The following is a 20,826-nucleotide window of genomic DNA, read 5'->3' as shown; positions in this document are numbered from 1 at the left end:
AAAGTATAATACACATTGGTTTCTATGTAGTGAGGCTTTTGATGTGAGTCAAGTAGCAAAAGTACATCACACATCGTTTTATGTGAAGTGAGGCCTTTTATATGAGTGTTGATGCAAAAGAGCAAAACATAGTTGTTTTTTGTAAAATGCCTCTTCAAAGCCCCATGGATGCAATTTTATGCAAAGAAATGCATGAGAGTGAGGGTTAACTCAAGTGAATCTGAGAGGTGGTATATTGAGGAGCAAATCTGACAAGTACTTGTGTACAAACCACATTGTTGTCATTTCTTCATTGGCTTAGCTAATGGAAAGAGCTTGATAATTTCTCATCGGGAATTTTTGGAGTTACATTTGTTCTTGCTTTGCAATGGCAACGAATGACCACGAACTCTTTGTTGAGATCTTGCTCGAGGATGGATGCAGAGCTCGTGCATGGGTGGCTAGCGATGCTTGTTGTGATCAGCGCATCCTTATCCCAAGCATGGTGACACGATGAACCATTTATTGCTTGTTCATATTGTTACAATCAACACTTCCACGTGTAAGTCTGGCTATCCTCCAAGAAGTCGTTCCACCAACTCCTTGAGGCCCCAATATGCGGAACAATCAGGTACCCAGTTCATGAATCTAGAGTACAAATTCGCTAGATATTCACGAGAAGTGAAAAAGGTGGAGAAGGCATGGAACAAGATGGATGATGAGAAGAGAGAGAGAGAGAGAGAGAGAGAGAGAGAGAGAGAGCTTCTTGATAGCCCTAATAATACTTCTGTCTGTGGTGGTAGGGTAGCAGAAAGAGGACATATTGAGGATCATAATGAAGGTGATGCCTCAAGTGGTGAGGGTGACAATCGAGCTTCTACTTCGGTTTTTCTTAAATTACGGCCACTCTTGGAGCTTAAATATATATTATTTGTGTTGAGCACTTTCTTTCTGCTATCTATATTCTGCATGTGTAGCATTCCCTTGCAGGAAAATCTACACACCTCGGATGAGAGGGGACTCTTGTTTGCACCCACAAAGGTGGGAGGAACACACAGTCTTTTGGATGAAAGCCCTATAGGGATTGCTATGGAATCTGACATGAGAAAATCACACGGCTCTTCAAAGAGGGAACTCGTAATACAATTAATTTTTAGTTTGCGTTGTCGTGGTGCGACACGTACATAGTGGGAACGAATGCTACAAGATCTATCTTGCAACTTTTTAGATACATAAGTATATTTCCTATAATATACATATGCATATCTAAGTATAATAATAAGCTTTTTATCTCATCCTATTATTTATCGCAAGGGTAACATATTCTTACTTTACGATTAGAAAGTACTATGGAAAAAAGTGTCAATAGCTCCGCCTCTTTAACTTGGGGCAAAAACCATTGATTCTTTATTTCTACTATCTCATTATTATCTCACACCATAGCTAGATCCTATATCTAGGGTAACTTCTAATATATATATATTCTATGTATTTTTCTTATATTTCTTTTTTAATAGCTACCAAGAAGAAATCAAATCCTAGTGAGACACTAGCTTGCATGATTTTCAAAGATACACCTATTTTAATGCATTATTGCAAGCATGATTACAAAAGTTTCTCAAGGAGCAATGTCATGCTTTCATATTGCATGAGGTGTCCATTGGAATCAAATGAAAGTCTATGCTAAGGGGACCACAAGAAGATGTTTGCTACCATAAATGTATCCTATTTTGATGAATTTTTTACACAACGTTCCAATCCGAATTGGAAAAAGTATAAAAAATGAGAGTCGTATCTAATTAGTTGAATTTTTTGCCTCTATTTTTATTTCTTTATTTGAAGCCACGGTTAAGGAGCTATGCTCAAAATGGTGGACCCCAGTCTGCCCACATCATGCAGGGACAACCCATTTCAAACTTTTCCAGTTGATGTTCACACTGGCTCTTCTCTTTCTTGTGTAAACCTTGAAGGTTCCCTTCACCTATAAAAGGGGACCTCTTCTTCCACCATTCGTGACATGGAGTGAGATTAGTAATGCCTAATTGTACTTATCCGTAAATATAAGTCTAAGCCTAAGACTACACTTGCTCTTAGAGGAAGACTAGCCAATCTTGTAAGCTATCCTTGGAAGATCAACTCTTATCAAACAAGGTCTTGAACTTGGTGCATCAATCAAGGCTTGAAGTCTTCCCTCTTTTTCTCTCTCTATGAAAATGGTAAATAACCCCCGAAGAGTTTATCAAGTAAGATGTGCTCTACTTTGATATTTTATTAGTTTCTTGTTGTTTTCTTTTTCATCTCTAATCCAACATATATATATATATATATATATATATATATATGTAAAATTTCATCTTCCTAACCGTATCTATTTCTCTCACTCTTACAAAGTCATTTTCTCTATAAATTCTAAATTCTCCGTGCTACTAGTACATCTCTCCCCGTTATTGCCTACGGACAAGAATAGGGCTTGGGAGGGAAATTCTCTTTCCTTCACTTGTCTCATATCTACATTTTTCACATACTAAAGTTATCCTATATGAATAATCCACATGATGTGAATTTCTATCATTTCCACTCTGTGTGATCTATTACAATCAACATATGGATTAGCCATAAAATACACTTTCAACAACGTATAGTGTCTTTGTTTGGCCCAGGAAGGCTCAATGAAATACTTCTTTCATCGGATCTCATCATACTACAACTTTTGGCATAAGCGTAGTTATCTTGCTATGAACCAAGAGAATTTGTACACACAATTAATACCGATCACTAGGCAAAACATATATATTATGGTAAGCACAAAATTACAATTCCAAAGAACAATTCATAGCATGTTTGGTCGGCAAAGATTGAACGCCATTAACTCATCTATTAACCCTTTCATATTACCCATGATACAATACCACCATAGCCTTGATGTTTTCATCTTTGTGTTGTTTTGATATTCTCTTTTGTGTTCTTTCTTTGTGTGTGTGAGTGCAAGAGAGAAAGAGTGGGGCTTCTTTGATTGCACTTCCTTTTAAACCCAAGACTTCATGGCATCTATGGTATAACTCCTTCATTAAGTTTTTTGGAGTTGTCTCACAAACTCTCACAGCCAAAAGCCCGATGCTTTCCTTGCAATACTGTAAACTTCTCGAGATAATTTTGGTGAACATGACATGAATTTGCCAGGGTAAGAGATTGTGGATAACCATGGGTGATCATGTGGAGCAACAGGGTATGCATTGTGACCCATCATCAATGCAAATGTTTCAAGCATTTGCAATGTTCATGCAACAACAACATGCTACTGAAAGAAGGGAGATTTCACCAAACAAAGCCATACAAGCGGGTCGTCAATAGAATGGATTAATTCAATGGCAAAGATGTAGCCAAGTAGTTGTACGAGTATGTGAAGGAGATGGAGCTACATCGCGTGTCAGAAGGTGAGATGATTCAAAGCTTTAAGCTAGTTGTTGCTCCAGAAATTAGGGAACATGTTAGGGAAATTAAAGATGGGCATGGGAGAAACTGGGAAGAACACAAAGTAGCTTTAAAGGAATATTTCATGGAGGACTCTAAGAGAGTGACCAAAAGGACATTCAAGCCAACCAAGGACTATCAATAACAGAGCTAGTTAAGGAATATGAGTGGCGCTATGCACAACTCACAAGGTAGAAAGGCTACACTAAATGCAGAGAAGACAAATCTTTTCTTACAAGCTGCAAGTAAAGAGTTTCAAGAAAATTTGGAGCTTCTTCTTGAAGATAAAGATGTTGAGAAAGGACTAAAGACCGACTGGAATGAGGTTGAAGGTGTTGTCTCACTGCTTGCCAAACGACAAAGAAGAAGGAACAAGATGGTAGTACACACTACAAGTCCTTCCACCTCAACTTCTGACAAAATGGTAAAACCTACTTTTATAGCTCCTAAGTTTGATGAGTCTATGCTAGACGAGCTTGTGAAAGGAATGCGTGACTTGAAGGTCAAGCTTGCGAAGCTTGAAGAAAAAGGCCAACCACCAAGGCCACTTCTTAGGCAAAGAAACAGCTCAAAGAAGGTTTTGCTAATAGATGTGTTTGGTGTGATAGTACATACCATGTAAGAAGGGACTGTGATAGTTTTAGTGATGCTTTGACATAAGATGTTGTCTTTTTTAAGGATGGTAAAATCCACTTAAGAGAAACAGGTCTACCCTTGAGAGCTAACTTTGGGAAGGGGGGAATGCAAACCTTCATTGAAGATATGGCAACTAACCATGCCACCTCTTCAGCCGAGGTAGCTACTTATGGAGTAAAAATTGAGCATCTTAGTGATGAAGAAGTGAGTGACCATCATGGTCGACTTTGGGTAAATGTCATGCAATTAGATAAAAAGAGAAATTTTACAAAAGAGATTCTACAGGAAGCAGGTGATTGCATACGTCTAGAAACAAGGTGGAGTGATCCAGTGGATTCAATGTTTGTCCATGCCTACATTACAAACTTCCAAAGCCATGAAGCCATTGTAGAAGAAAAACGTAGACGTGAAAATGGTGATGAAGGGGCTTCAAAAAGAGCTACAAGAAGTGGAGGGAGGAATGATGCAGCACCTTTGCGAGCACCACCAACACAGGAGGCACCCTCACCAGAAGTGACCATGGAGGAATCTACAATAGGGAAGAAAAAAGAGCCAACAAAAGGTAAGCCAAAAGGACCAGCTTACAAACTAAAAGCTGACATTGATCTTGCTATAGACTTGAAGAAAGTTCTAGAGGAGAGGATTTTGAATAGCAAGGTTGAGTTTACTTTGGGGGAGGTGCTTGGCATAGCCAAGAGTGAATCCCATGAAGAAATTATCGACATCATCAAGAGAAAGAAGCAAACACTTGGACAGTCTATTCGCCCACAAGCTGAAGGCGATACTGTGAAGACGCAAGGAGTACATGTACGTGCTAAAGAAGGTGATGAAGCTATGGTGGGATGCTACCAGTTTTCTTGGAATATAAGGCAAGTGAAATTTATTGATGATGGGTAAGAATATCAAAGTATTCCTAGGAGCCACTATTCTAGAAGCCATTGGGCACGGGCTACTACAGAGACATTGATCAAGGTAGGCGATCTTGAAGAACCATTTGTTGCCTTAATTGACCATGGTTCTCAAATAAATATAATGTCAAAAATTCTTTACAACAAATGTAAATGGCCAATGGACACAGAACATGGTTGGATGGTCAGAGTGGGAAACAATACATCAGGTGAATTGTATGCAGCATGTCCAAGTGTAAAGGTGAAATAGGTGATGTAAAGGTCGAACAAAAATTCTTTATACAGGACACGTCTTCATCATCTTATCTTTGGGTAGCCCTACATTGTGGGAGTTTGAATGGAAACAAAGGTAATGGATGGTTCATCTTATGCCAGGATACAAAGCAAAGATGGTAAACGTGCTGTTCAATTTCTCACAGTTTGTGTAAACCATGAAAGAAATCGTGACAACCTCAAAGATCATCCTCTACCAAAGGTGAGCAAAGAGTTTCATGATCATAGAGAAATGATGGGTTTTGGAAAAGTACCATTGTAAAGCGGGATTGCTGTGGTACAGAAAAAAAAAAGGTCTAGCCTGATCCAAAAAGAGGTGAAACTCTCTCAACGGGATCCTTGGTAACAAGAAATGGATCAATATGTTTTACAAAACTTGAAGATTTGAAGAGATGTGAGAGGCAATATGTACATAATGTACAAATGGCCATGAAAGAGAGTGGGTTGCTAGAGCCTACTGAAAATGTTTTGGGTTTGTGTGAACAAGTTTCTTTTGTAGATACTATGAGTAAGCTTGATGCTATAATGGAGTTTAGTTTGCATCTTGAAAATGAAGTTGTGGAAGTAGGCTCTATGGAAATGTATCAAGTCATAGAAGCCTTTAAAGAAAACCAAACAGTTGGCCCAGAATCCGTGTTGAAACTAAATACAAGAGTGTAGCAAAGAAGGTGAAACCAATAGCTTCACCCTTACCACCCAACAACAGGGAAAAGATTGAGCAGGCTTCTTTGCAACCAAGTTTGAGGAGTACTAAAAAGATTGGCATACCTTCACAAAGGAGTCTTTTCAAGAGTTGCAGATTGGCTGCGAGGAGTTTTTAACACAGGAGGAGACAAAGTGCTTCAAAGAAATACTTTCAAAGCATGGTAAGGCTTTTGCATTTGAGCCACATGAGATAGGATGTGTTGATCCTTCTATTGTAGCTCCCATGGTAATTTTTACAATACCTCATGTGCCTTGGAATCTGTGGCCTATTCCGGTTCCAAAGGCTCATTTGCCCAAGTTAGTAGAACTATTGAATGAAAATATCAAAATGTGGATTTTGGAGCCTTCTTGTGTTCCATACTCAAATAGGTGGTTCACAGTTCCGAAGAAGAATGGTGCTCTACGCTTCATCCAAGATATGCAACCAGGAACAAGGTGACAATTAAAAATGTAGGAATAGGTCCAATTGTAAATGAGTTTGCAGAGGCCTTTGCAGGGTGGGCAATCTACTTGATGGGGGATCTCTACCCAAGGTATCATCAATTTCAGCTTTCAATTGAGATCAGAGACTTGACAACCATGAGGACACCTTTAGGTTTGGTAAGGATGTGTACCTTGCCGTAGGGAGCAACCAACTCGGTTGCACATATGATGAATGGGATGAATAAGTACTTGACTTTATTCCTCCAATCGCAATGCCTTTCATTGATGATTTGCCTATCAAAGGATGTGAAGAAAGTGAGAAAGATGAAGCTTTGGATTTTAGGGGATGTCACAGGTTTGTGGTGAATCACATAAATGATTGTGATTTAAAAAAAAAGGTTGGAAGAAGTGAATCTTACTTTGTCAGGGAAAAAGTCTATGTTTGGTGTCAATGAAGTGCTCATTGTGGGTAACATGTGCGGGCCATATGGTAGGAAACCTTGTCCAACAAAGGTAGATGCCATCCAAAGAATGAAAGAAACATGCACTAGCATCACTGAGGTTAGAAGATTTCTGGGAGCATGTGTCTTTTATGTTATTTGGAATCCACATTATGCACATGTATAGCTGATCCTTTTTATCAATTGCTTAGAAAGAATCAAAAGTTTAAATGGACAGAAGCACATGTAAAAGCCATGAGAAAGCTAAAGGAGTTGCTCCAGTCAGCACCAACTTTGAGAAAGGCAGACTATGAGTGTCAAAGGCCAGTAATTGTGACAGTAGACACCAGTCCTACAGGGATTGAATGGGAAATTGGGCAAGATGACGAAGAAGGACACAGGTATGTGGTGAGATTTGGAGCAAAGGTACTAAGTGCTCACCAAAGAAACTATCCACAGATAAACAGAGAGTTACAAGGTATGGTTACCACCTTGAAAAATGGGAAAGAGTACCTTATTGGTGCATGTGTGGTTGTAGAAACAAATTGTCTACCACTTCTTGGCATGATTACAAGCTTCTCAATGCTAGACATTTCTATGTTGCGGTGGATTGCCAACATTAAGTCCTTAAATCCTGAGTTTAAGCACATTGCAGGTAAATACAATACAGTGGCAGATATGCTATCAAGGGCAAGGTATGAAAATGAGTCACAGATGATTGACGAGGGAGATGATGTAGGCACAAAGTTCTATTCTATCTCTCATGTCAAAGGTAACAACATCTGTATGACTAACCCACTTGAATTGCTCTTGAAAGAGCTTTATGAAGGTGATTGGCTTCTTATTCGAAGCTACTTGAGTACTTTAGCAAAACAGGATGATTGGTCTGAACAAGAATTCAAGAGGATATGCAAGAAAGCATATGGGTACTTTTTGAGGGACGGTTACTTGTGGAATCATCCTAAACAAAAGGGTGCTAGACCAAAGGGTTATATGTAAAGAAGAGACTCAAGTAAAGCTCATGCAAGAGTTTCATGAGCGTCTATGGGCTGGACACAGGGGTGTGTGGGTACCCTTCTCCAAGTTGAAAGAAAAATAATGGTGGAAGGGTATGTATAAAGATGTATCTCAATTTGTAGAGTCATGTGTAACTTGTCAAATGTATTCAAACGTTCGACATCGTGATGGATTGCACCCTACATATCCACTAGCCATGCACTATAAATGGGTTGTGGATCTAGTCACAATGCCTTTAGGACTCTGGCAAATGAGATACTGAACTAGATGGTACAGAAGTAAAGATTCCCATTGCAATAAAAAGGATCAAAGTGTTTAAGAGAAGAGAAGACAGTGATCCAGAAGATATTGAGGAGGAGGAAGAGCAAAAACCAGGTGAAGATCAAGGTGAAGATGAAGCGTTGGAAGCTATCAATGAAGATGAAATCATGGAATACCTATAAGAGGACTGATCTTGCAAAGATCAAATGTGGCATATACCAGAGGATATGCAGGTTTAGAGGGGGTGGATGTCGTGCTGTGACACGTACATAGTGGGAACGAATGCTACAAGATCTATCTCGCAACTTTTTAGATACATAAGTATATTTCCTATAATGTACATATGCATATCTAAGTATAATAATAAGCTTTATATCTCATCCTATTATTTATCGCAAGGGTAACATATTCTTACTTTACGATTAGAAAGTACTATGGAAAAAAACGTCAATAGCTCCGCCTCTTTAACTTGGGGCAAAAAGCATTGATTTTTTATTTCTACCATCTCGTTATTATCTCACACCCTAGCTAGATCCTATATATAGGGTAACTTACAATATATATCTATTCTATGTATTTTTATTATTTTTTTATATATTTCTTTTTAATAGCTACTAGGAAGGAATCAAATCCTAGTGGGACACTAGCTTGCATGATTTTCAAAGATACACCTATTTTAATGCATTATTGCAAGCATGATTACAAAAGTTTGTCAAAAAGCAATGTCATGCTCTCATATTGCATGAGGTTTCCATTGGAATCAAATGAAAGTCTATGCTAAGGGGACCACAAGAAGACTTTTGCTGCCATAAATGTACCCTATTTTGATGAATTTTTTACATAAGGTTCCAATCCAAATTGGAAAAAGTATATAAGATGGGAGTCGTAGCTAACGAGTTGAATCTTTTACCCCTATTTTTATTTCTTTATTTGAAGGTGCAACTGAGGAGCTATGATCAAAATGGTAGACCCCATTCTACCCACATCATGCAGGGACAACCCATTTCAAACTTTTCCAGTTCGTGTTCACACTGGATCTTCTCTTTCTTGTGTAACCCTTGGGGGGTTCCCTTCACCTATAAAAGGGGACCTCTTATTTCTTATAAACCATTCATGAGATGAATTCATGAGGGAGTGAGAGTAGTAATGCCTAATTGTACTTAGCCATAAACATAAGCATAAGCCTAAGCCTATACTTACTCCTAGAAGAAGACTAGCCAATCTTGTAAGCTATCCTTAGAAGATCAACTCTAATCAAAGAAGGTCTTGAACTTGATGTATCAATCAAGGCGCGAGGTCTTCCCTCTTCTTCTCTCTCTATCAAAATGGTGAATAACTTCCAGAGAGTTTATTAAGTAAGATGTGTTTTACTTTGATATTTTGTTGGTTTCTTGTTGTTTTTTTTTCATCTCTAATCCAACACACACACACACACACACACACACACACACACACACACACACATATATATATATATATATATATATATATATATATATATATATATATCTAATTTCATCTCCCTAACCATATCTATTTCTCTCACTCTTAGAAAGTCATTTCCTCTATAAATTCTAGATTCTCCTTGCTACAGGTACATCTCTCCCCGTTATTGCCTACGGGCAAGAATATTCTTGCCAAGCCCTATTCTTGCCTACGAGTAAGAATAGGGCTTGGGAGGGAAATTATCTTTCTTTCACTTCTCTCATATCTACATTTTTCATATGCTAAAGTTATATTAGATGAATCATCCACATGATGCAAATTTCTATCGTTTCCACTCTGTTTGATCTATTACAATTAACGTATGGATTATCCGTAGAATACACATTCAACAAATTATAGTGTTTCTCTTTGGCCCAGAAAGGCTCAATGAAATACTTCTTTCACCGGATCCCATACTACCCCTTATAGACTATAACTTTTCTTTTGACGTAAGTGTAGTTATTTTGCTATGGACTAAGAGAATCTGTACACACAATTAATCCGAATCACTAGGCAAAACATATATATTATGGTAAGGGCACAAAATTACAATTTCAAAAAACAATTTGTAGCCTGTTTGGTCGGCAAAGATGAACGCCATTAACTCATCTATCAACCCTTTTATATTACCCATGATATGATACGACCATAGCCTTGATGTTTTCATCTCTGTGTTGTTTTGATATTCTCTTTTATGTTCTTTCTTTGTGTGTCTGAGTGCAAGAGAGAAAGAGTGGGTCTTCTTTGATTGCACTTCCTTCTAAACTCTAAACTTCATGGCATCTATGGTATAACTCCTTCATAAAGTTTTTTGGAGTTCTCTCACAAACTCTCACAGCCAAAAGCCCGCAAATTTCTCGACAGTGTCCACAACTTCAATTACATACATGGGTTGGTGCTAGTGATATGCTTCCATTTTTGGTTTTTTTAGCTGTGTTTGCATCTTGGTAAAAGCTCTCCAAACATTGTTAGTGACTCGCCCTTGCTAATTAGTAGTTTTCCACTAACTATTATGATCGCCAACCAATCTATAAAGAAGGAGTTTATATCATCTTCGAGTGGAACAAAAAAGCTTTTGAAAGAAACATCTAAAGCCATGAATTGCCCTTCTCTTTGTGTAAGGGTTTAGGGTTTTGGATGTGTACATTGTTATAGAATAGCACAAAGAGATTTATGTAGATTTGAAGGTGGGGGAGACGTACAACTAATTTCTCAGTGTTCAACTTGGTTGTGGACATCGACATGAAGCTTGTGGCCTCAATTGCTACACACAAAGCTCCCACTCAAACTATAAATTTTTTCTACATGTGAGTTGTCTTTGATTGCTCGTTTATGACATTAAAATTGACATCAAATGGAGCTTATGGACTCAATTGCTACACACAAAGCTTTCACTCGAATTATGAACTTTTTCTACATGTGAATTGTCTTTGATTGCTCGTCTATGACATTAAAATTGTTTGCTATGATATGAGGTCTCATGGAGAACTTGTTGCATAAATCTATAGGTGGTTAGAGAATACTTTAGATAGTGATTATTTGGAGAAATTTTGGTTCATTGACAGCCTATAGTTTGACTTCTTTGCCTCAAAATTTCATGAGGGCAAAACAAAGGCCCTCAACTACTTTGGTTCCATCAATGCCAAACAATATCTTTTTGTCTTCTTGCCCTTAGTGAACAAGTATGTGCAGATATATATATATATATATATATATATTACTTTAGATATATTTGTGGACCTTCACTCAAATTTGTTTTGTATTGATGTAGAGATCATTGGGTACTATTTGTGTTGTATAACAATGCAATCAAACGGATTAGCAAGCTACCTTGGGAGTCACATGGTCTCATGTACTTCAACTCTTTGAGGAAAGCTACCCTAGCTCTTGTTTACCTCAAGAACTATGTAACTCATTGCAAAAAATATCATGTAATGGACTTGGTTTTAAAATCCCAATTTTCTCTTGTGAAAATTGAGTTTGTAGTGTGAATACTAACTCTTACTCTCACTCTCGCTCTCTTACAAGTGTGAAGCCAATGAGATTAGTTCTAAACGCAAGTAAATGAAATGATTTCAAGATGTGACATTGGACCCACACTATAGCTTGGCCAAATGGTCCAATTTGAGCATCATCGGTGTGATTATGAACTTGACCTCTTGAATCTTGCCATGAAACTGGGATTGTAATCTTCATGTAAACTATATGTATATTGTGTTTGAACTAGAGTTGAACTCAAACTGAATTTAAAATAAACTCAGAGAGTATTTAATGATAGAGACTGCTATGTGTGCTTTGTGTTTGTGAATGGTGTGTGAACTCAATGCAAATTTCGTGTGAAGTAAGAGCGAACTTGATGCTTCACATCCTTGTTGTGAACTCAATGTAAACTAGCTGCGAAGTTAAAGTGAACTTGGTGTGAACTTGATGCTTCAAGTCCTTGTTTTGAACTAAAAGTGGACCATGTGAAAACTTTGAATGAACTTAGATTGAACTCGTTATTGCATTGACCAAAATAGCTCAATCAAGTAACACCAATGACTAATGTTAAAGGGGTAACACCGATGACTCCAAAATGGAAACACGTTGATCTCCACAGTACATGAAAAAATCTTCTTCTATTTATTTGTAAAGAACTAGCCTCCATTGCAATGCCAACACATTTTGCAACACATCACCTTGATCTTGAGCTAGAGTGAAGCGACGCTCTTCTCTAGTGAGTCCTTGTAGATACAAGCTACAATTTTACCAACAAAATTGGTTGGTATATCAGACATTCTCACATACTTTCCGAGTAGAATTTGCTCATCTCCTTGAGGAGCTTGCCTTGAGGAAAGAGGTAAGAGGGAATTACAGTTATAGCAAGAGAATGTAACTTTGTTTTCAGCCACATAATTATTTTGTGTGGCAATGTGGACATCAAGCTCTTGAAGTTTTCTCGTACCTAACACGATGCCTGCCACATTAATGTTGTATTCTCAATACTCCAGTGTGATGTGATGGTTTGTGGGGCCTAACAAATGTTGCTTGTGCCTCTTGTTTGTTAGGTTTGCAATGTTTTCTTTCCTCCATACCAAAGCTCGTTTAGGGTTACATGAGATTGAATTTCTTGAATTCTCCCTGTGGATGCCATGTCAATTTATTTGGGTTGGGTAGCTCTTGCAAGAAGTTCCTTGCAAGAGATTACTTGATGTTTGAAATGTGCAAGTTAAGAAGAATCACTCTCCTCTAGGATAGTGTTGGGGTATAAAGCCCAATGTGGTCGCCCAGGTAAGTGGGCGGGCCTCCAAGTATGTACACATATTCTTTTGTAAAAACCTAATAAGAACTTAGTATGCTCTACACATTACAGTAGAGCGAGTTCACCATATCGTCGTGCTCTTCTTCTCGCACTCTCTCTCGCATCGCACTTCCGCTCGTACTCCTTCAACTCGTATCAGAGCTCAGATCGAGGCTCGGGGCAGCACTGCAGGAGGCTAGAGTCACCAACTAAGATTGGAGTGAAATTCGACAGGCGAAGACACGGCCCCAAATCAGTTTGCACACAGTTTTGTGTTTTTGTATCCACTCTCGCAAGAGTGAGGAGTTGTGTATCTTTCTTTGCTTGAGACAATGGTTTGCTCTCAGGTGGGAGAGTCTTGTGATCTCGAGTATTGTTTGCCATAGTTTTGCAGAGCTTATGCATGTATATTGAGTGTAGTTTGATGTGCATTGATTGCTCATTGTATTGAGCTTGTAGGATAATGGTTATTTTTTGTTGATAGCCATTGTGCGTCAAAACTTTGGCGAAATTTTCCCAGGAGTTTTATGCGTATCATTTATGCAATCTAGGTAGAGATTACGGGTTGCACTCAGCATTTGCGTGCGGTGTTCTTTGCAGGTGGGAGATTTGTGCGTGTGTATGCATCGATACCGCACAGTGTGGGCTTGGTGATTAGCTCACAGATTGCAGTGTGATACTAGAGCATGCGAGGCTTGTATTGACATTGCGGGAGCTCTATTTTGGAGTGTGTCTCACAGGTTTTACATTGTGTTTCTAGCCATATTTGTAGACAGTTTCCAGGTGTTGTTGGCGAGGTGGTTTTGCTTTCTAGTTTGCTACATTGTGCTCATGGCAGAGACAGGTGATCTCTCAGATTATGATCTCTCCGAAATGTGCATGTTTGATGGGTCAGACTTTGCAGCATGGAGAGAGTGTATGCTTGATGCATTGACACAGCGAGGGTTGCATCGACCATTGAGTGGTGATGCAGGTAGACCTTCAAACATGTCTGACGATCAGTGGTAGGAGCTAGAGGAGATGGCACTATCTACACTCTCTTTGCACCTTGTGGAATCTGTATATGCTCTTGTTATGTATGAGGCTACTTCGAGAGCACTTTGGCGCAGATTACATGAAATGTATGATAGATCTGAGTCATCATGGACTCGTGTGAGACATGTACATTCACGAGTATGCCGACAGGTGATATGTTGGTATTGTGGTCATTCTGGACACGTTAGACGGCGTTGTTTTCGTCATATGCGACATCGTAGGAGACATGACAGTCTCAGAGATGTATGTAGTGATGCCATGGACTCAGTTGCTTTGACAGTTGAGGCAGATGTAGTGTCGGAGTATACTAGTGACGGGGATGTCACTTTTACCTCGAGCTATGCACGAGATGCTATACATGTGGATAGTGCACTCCCTTCGCAGTGGTTGCTAGACGCAGATGCTATGTTTCATGTCACACCGCATCGTGCATGGTTTTGTAGCTATTCTAGCGGGATGATTGACAGTGTACGTTTGACCGATGGATCGGTGCATGCGATAGTAGGTGCAGGAGATGTGAGACTGTCATTACCGAGTGGTGCATCTTACTTGTTACGACATGTGCGTTATGTACCAGATTTGACAGTGAGTTTGATCTCGATTGGTCAGCTTAGAGATTGTGGATGTCAGATTTCGCTATGAGAGCGAGATTTTGTGATGCATTTGGGTTCGCTAGTGATTGCGAGAGGTTCCAGGAGTGGTACAGGTTACCCATTGCATGTGGATCACGTGAGAGACGGTGTTGTCTCTGTGATCATGCAGCCAGGTAGAGAGCGAGAGAGCAGGCGAGTCTCTTTTGCTCATGGGTTGCAGGATGCTTCGCATGGAGTGCAGAGTAGTGAGCTCGTTGTGCACACAGTTGGGGCACGACTTGAGCAGTCACATAGAGAGGTGACAGAGTCAGACATGCATGCTTTGCTAGTGACTGAGCAAAGCAGAGAGTCAGTTTGGCGAGATACTTCTATGCAGGATAGACAGGTAGAGCGGTCTTGCTCTAGTGAGTCACGACAGGAGGACATTGTGCAAGAGTCTATGCATACAGAGTTAGAGCATGAGAGCTCTAGTGAGTCACAACAGATTGAGTGGTCATGTTTGCAGTGGATGATTGCAGAGGAGGCTGAGATGTCAGCGATTATGTAATCATTCCTTTCTATGCTCGACAGTGAGCATGGGGATATAGTTGTGCAGGATATGTCTTCCAGCAGACACCTAGAGCAGTTGGTTTGCTCTGAGGTTGCACGACAGGTTGATGCGTCTTTTGTGGACAGTCAGGAGATGCATGTGGCTGACACGCCTTGTCAGTCAGAGATGCCTATTGCCAGGGATATATATGTTGATGCATGCTCCGTAGAGCTAGCAGGGCCCGCTATCATTGCATCGGCATTCGGTGGTCTCATGTATGAGATGCTGATCTTGAGACCGGATATCGCAGCTGTAGTGGGAGCATTTGTAGTTGGGGTTGTCAGTCGTCTGTTGACTGATGATGGCATAGTGCACGAGGGAGATATGCAGGTATTGCGTACATACTTGCAGTACGTGTGCGGTACGTCTGGTGGTGTATGGACTTACACGGGAGCACGACAGTCGGATGCACACGATCACAGCCAGCCAGTGGGCATCGGTTGAGAGCGGTTTTCTCTCGCCTTTTGTAGTCTAAAGACTAGGTTCTTTTGCTTAAAGGCACAGTCACCTTTAAGTGGGAGGTTGTTGTGGTATAGGCGTCTGTGCCTTGCCCGGCCGCCCAGAGTCTGGGCGCCCACTGACTTGTATACCTTATACATAGCATAAGTGTATAGGGGGCTGCTCACTCTTTGAGTCTCCCCACCCACATCGTGTGTGTGTCTCCTTCTCTCTCTCTCACTCTCCGTCTGTGGTGCTCCCCGATCCCCTTCACAAATGATGCAAGTGCTTTTGAATGATTAGACAAAGTGCATAGAGGTGCTTGCAGTTACTTGAAAGATCCAGACATTCACAATAATTGCATTGCAAGCTTAAGTAGTACAAGTGATTGTTGTCACTTACACTTTGCGTTGGGGTAAAGGCACTGTGCCTTTTCCCGGGCCGGACGTCCAGTGTCCGGTCGCCCACCTTGTATACACACTTTCTTATTCTTTCTATACATAACAATACGGAGCACCTCACTCATACACTTGAGTTACTTCTTGAGGCTGCTCCACCCACATCCTGTGTTCTCTCTCTCTCTCCCCTTCTCACTCTCCGCATGCGCACCACATTTGCGCACTCACAATTGGTATCAGAGCTTTGGCGACGCACGTGCAACGACTTCGTGGCGAGATGGAAGCGACAGAGCTCGGCTATGGCGGCTTGAGCTCGATGGCGGTGGATACGGCTCGATAGTGTCAGATCTCAGCTTAGGCATGTGTATTCAGCTTGTGTAGAGCTTGTGTAGCAAGCCATTGCTGAATTTTGTAGATAAAGATCAGAAACAAGAAGTGTTGCAGCTCGATTCTGTTGTTTTTGGCTCCTGAAACAGTGTTTTTTTGCATACCTCCGTCACACAGAGTCAGATGGATATGATCCAGGAGTCTAGGTTGGGGTTTTGGAACATTCCAGACGTGATGGTGATGGCCATTTTCTGAAATTCTGCTCTGAATTACAGCAGGTGCAACAGAAGCGAGTTTATGTTGCGTTTTTGGATTGAAAAGGGAGATTTTTGGCATATCTCTCACAGCCAGACTCGGATACATGTGATCCAGGAGTCTACCCCAAGGTTTTGTCACATTTTTGACGTGTTGGTCATGTCAAAATTTTGAAATTTTGAGCACTAACTTTTTTGCAGCAGCCTATCAACAATCTCGACATATCGAGGTTTTGCAGTTTGATTCCTACAGTGTAGAGAGTGATGCGGTTTGCATCTTTGGCTATGTATGGCACACTGTGATGCTATTTGAGAGAGAATCCACCTTGTTTTTGCGTATGCAAGTGATACTTTGAAATGTGACTTTCAGATTGTTACACATCCGGATGCGGTTTCATGCGCATTGTTTGACTGTGTGGGGCATTTCAAAGAGCTTTTTAAGCACGGTTGTGTGCAGTTTCATGCTATGTATGCATTATGAGGATACAGTTTGAGCTACCCTTGAATGGGAGGTGGTCTCTTCAGACATCTATTCCAGTGTTAGAGTTCAGAGCTATTGATTATCTAGGCGGTTCAGTTAGTGAGGACTGGAATTAAGTATTGGACTGAAACAGAGAACTGAACTGAAATAATGTACTGGAATGGAAAACACAAATTGGAAGACTGGGAATGGTATTATAGATTCAAATCAGTAGTACAAGATAATCAGTATAGAGTACAACATGCTTAAGCTCAGATGAAGTCTGAGGATTGATTACAGGAGTAAGTGATTATTACAGAGTTGAAAGCCAAAACCTTATGAAGCTAAAAGTCTAGAAGCAAGAGCCTATAAGCTCCGGATACATTGTAGCGGCTCCTATTTATAGGCTTACAAAGTTACTGTAGTAACTACTGTAATTATTGTCAGTATAGTTGTTCCCCCTGGTTGGCCTTCTAGAAGCAGTTCCCGCTTGCTTGGACTGTCCTCGTCTTCTACAGGCTTCCCTCCTTCTGATTAGAAAAAAATCTAGCACCTGATCAGGATTTGTTGTTAAGAAAACTAATCTGGTTTTCTGAGTTGGCCGATGTTCCTCATGATAGGACTCTTTTGGTATTGCCAGCTTTATACCATACTTCATGCTTGTTGAGTGTTTGACACCCATATACTTGTTATTCCAAGGGTAACCATCCAAGGAGATTCCAGTGCCTATTGGATAGTTGAAAAAATCCACCATCTACTTCTGAGATGGAACTACCAGGTATCCTTCCACTAAACCCGCTTCCTCTTGCCCTTCTTCTTCTTTGGTGCCTCAGAAGTCCCAGTGCCAGCATTGTCCTTCTGAATAAGTCTGTAAATGGCCTCCTGCTCAAGCTGATCCCGTCTTTTTGTGGTTATCTCAACTTCTAAGGCGGATTGTTTTTTAGACTGTCAGCTTCTGCAATAAACTTTGTGAGGGAACATCCAGTCCAGCTACTGGAATCCCTTGCCCACCAGCCTTCTTTTTCTTTGTAGCTGCTTCATCTTCCTTAAGGACCAGACTGATCTGGTCTGCAGATGTTGTGTTGGGCTTTTTCTCATCGGGCAATCTGAAGGCATAAGCAATATCTTCAGGTGTCACTAATATTTTAATTCCGTTAACAGTGGCACTGCCTTCCTCAGTATCAAAAGAATTGAGGACCTGTTTAATAATGGCTGCATCAAAATCAAACTTCGTAGCCTTTACTACCGAATGCAATCCCATAATTGCAGCAGCGATTCTGCCTGCTCATTAAACACATATCTGTGTATCTTGTTGTATGGAATGAGTGGTACGAAGGCATGAATAGAAGTAATAACTATTGCAGTCTCAGTTATTGTCCTGCATCTTCTCTTACATTTTCTTGGGACCCATACATTGTGATGACTGCGAATCTGTTGAGGAAGAAGACTTACTTGTGTATCCTAACCCGCAGCCAGGTGTACCAGGTAGTGTTAGATAGGGACAAACAGAATCTGTCGGACAAGGAGGGTTCGGGTTGGAGCAAAGAGTTCTTGGAGCTTGGCAATGGCAAGTGCGTGACAGCAGGTAGTCATCACGCATGAGACTTGTGAGGAAAAGTGTCCACGCCTCAATGTTATACATGTACGTGCCATAAAAGCTCCACTACTTATCTTTCCTAGAGTTATGTACGCCGGGGATGATGTGGCACACATGCATTGACCATTTTGTTCAATAATCTCCTTAATGATTAACACATTTATTCCACTTGGCCCTTTTTCCCATACAAACTAGTAATGATTTTGAAACTCCATTGGCTCTGTCACTGGTACCGGTTTGTCGTACTAAGACTTTACTGGTTTTGATATGGGGTTGACATGGAAAAGATTTAGAATAGCCTAGTCTGACAATCCATGGTCATCCAGTACCTGGAATACCAGTATCATCACCTCTGGAGGTCTCCTTGTCATTAGACTAATATAACTTGATCTTGGTCCCATTATAAACACCTAGCAACAATAATTAGATAAGTCTTTCAGCCTCACTGTGCCATTTGAACATACCCAATCAACTTCAAATGGGCCAGCCCAAGCTATCTTTAAATTCGATTTCTTAGGGCCCAATTTGGACTGATATAGCAAAACTAAGTCACCCTTCTGAAACTCCCTAACCTTTATCCTTCTATCATGCCAGTGCTTTCTGCGTTGTTGAACAATCTCCTGTTCCAGCATGGCTCTTTATCGTAACTCATCCAGCTGCAATAATTTCTCCACTCTTTGTTTGAGATTATGATTAAAGTCTAATCCATATTCAACTACCATTATGAGGCTGGGAATTATAAATTCAATAGGCACTACAACTTCAGTACCATACACCATTCTTAAAGGTGTCATTCCAGTGGTGACTTTATAAGGTATTATGTAGGCCCATAGAGCACTCTGGAGCTTGATATCCCACTGGTGTGGCTCCTTGTGAACAATCTTGGTCAAAATATTCTTGATTGTTTTATTATTGCTCTCTGCTTGACCATTGCACCGGGGGTAATACGAAGTCGATTTTTTGTGCTTAACTGCTGAGAGCATCTCCATCAGAATTTCCATTGTGTCATTAATGAAATGTGTCCCTTGATCAGACACAATTTCAATGGGGCATCCATAGCGGCAGATAATTTTTTCAAACAGAAAAACAACAGTGGTAGTATATCTCTATTCAGCTAGACTAAATCTTCAACTGGCAAAATAAACTAGATAATCCCCCCTTCCATCTGGTTGAGCCAGTATTGTCCCCTTGCCAGCCTCAAGCATCGACATGCAGATGGAATATAACATTCCAATCTGGTTGTCAGAGTACTGGCTTACTGACAATGGCATTTTTATGACATTGAAAGCTTTCTTCACATTTAGAAGTCCATATGAAATCACTGGTTTTCTTGGTAAGCTCATATAGAGGTAATGCCTTTGTAGCAAACATGTGAATAAATCTTCTGTAAAAAATTATATACCCCAAGAATGAACTCAATTCAGACGTTGTGCGGGGTGCCTTGGCCTGTTTAACACACTGGACTTTATCATTGGCCATTTCTATGCCATTTTTGGACACTATATGTCCCAATAATTGTCCCTTCCAGACCAGAAAGACAGACATGAATGGATTCAAGCAGTTCCTCTTCTCCTTACATCGCTGAAAAACCATTTCCAAAAATAGTAGATGCTTCTCCTCGGTTGAGAATACAGTGAGGTCATCCATAAATATAGCTAGAAATCTGTGCAAGAATTCACTGAATATGTCCATCATGCAACACTGGAATGTTTCTAGAGCATTGGAGAGACCAATAACTAAATACATGAATGCACCCCATTCAGTAATAAAAGTGGTTTTTATCCTATCTTCAGGAGCAATCTTTAACTAGTTGTAACCACTGTAGCCATCCATTAAACTATACATATCATGGCCTGCAATCTCATCAAGAAGCATATCGGTGAGGGTAATGGAAAGGATCTTTGATAGTTTGAGCATTCAATTTTCAGTAGTCCACACTGACTCTGAGTTTCCCATTCTTCTTCGTTACGAACACTATAGGGAATAGCTAATCACTGCTGGTGACTTCTGTGATGAATCTAGCTTTCAGAAGGTTGTCAATTTCCTCATTGACCTTCTTACTATAGTTCATATTCATTCTATACCTCTGCAAACGTACTGGTCTAGCATCTGGCTTCATAGGTATTTTGTGCTGGCAAACCTTTGGATCTACATCTTTCAAATCAGTATGTTCCCATGCAAATACATCTTTGTATTTTTGGAACATAAGTCTGGATTTTTCCTTCATTTTTGGGTTTAGATGCTTATTCACCTTGAT

The 20,826-nt window shown here is 40.2% G+C and overlaps 1 protein-coding gene across 1 annotated transcript; it reads right to left on the bottom strand.

Moving 5' to 3' along the window:
* Positions 1-19,207: 19,207 nt before the first annotated feature.
* On the bottom strand, positions 19,208-19,570 carry LOC147423484 (uncharacterized). The gene has a single exon (XM_086501488.1). The coding sequence runs from the start codon at positions 19,568-19,570 to the stop codon at positions 19,208-19,210; it is 363 nt and encodes a 120-aa protein (XP_086357614.1).
* Between the last annotated feature and the right edge of the window lie 1,256 nt (positions 19,571-20,826).

The sequence above is a fragment of the Adiantum capillus-veneris genome, chromosome 26 (assembly GCF_014529385.1).
Source record: "Adiantum capillus-veneris isolate H3 chromosome 26, ASM1452938v2, whole genome shotgun sequence".
Lineage (NCBI taxonomy): Eukaryota > Viridiplantae > Streptophyta > Polypodiopsida > Polypodiales > Pteridaceae > Adiantum > Adiantum capillus-veneris.
The sequence above is the reverse complement of the archived record's forward strand: the minus strand, read 5'-3'. Positions and strand labels throughout refer to the sequence as shown.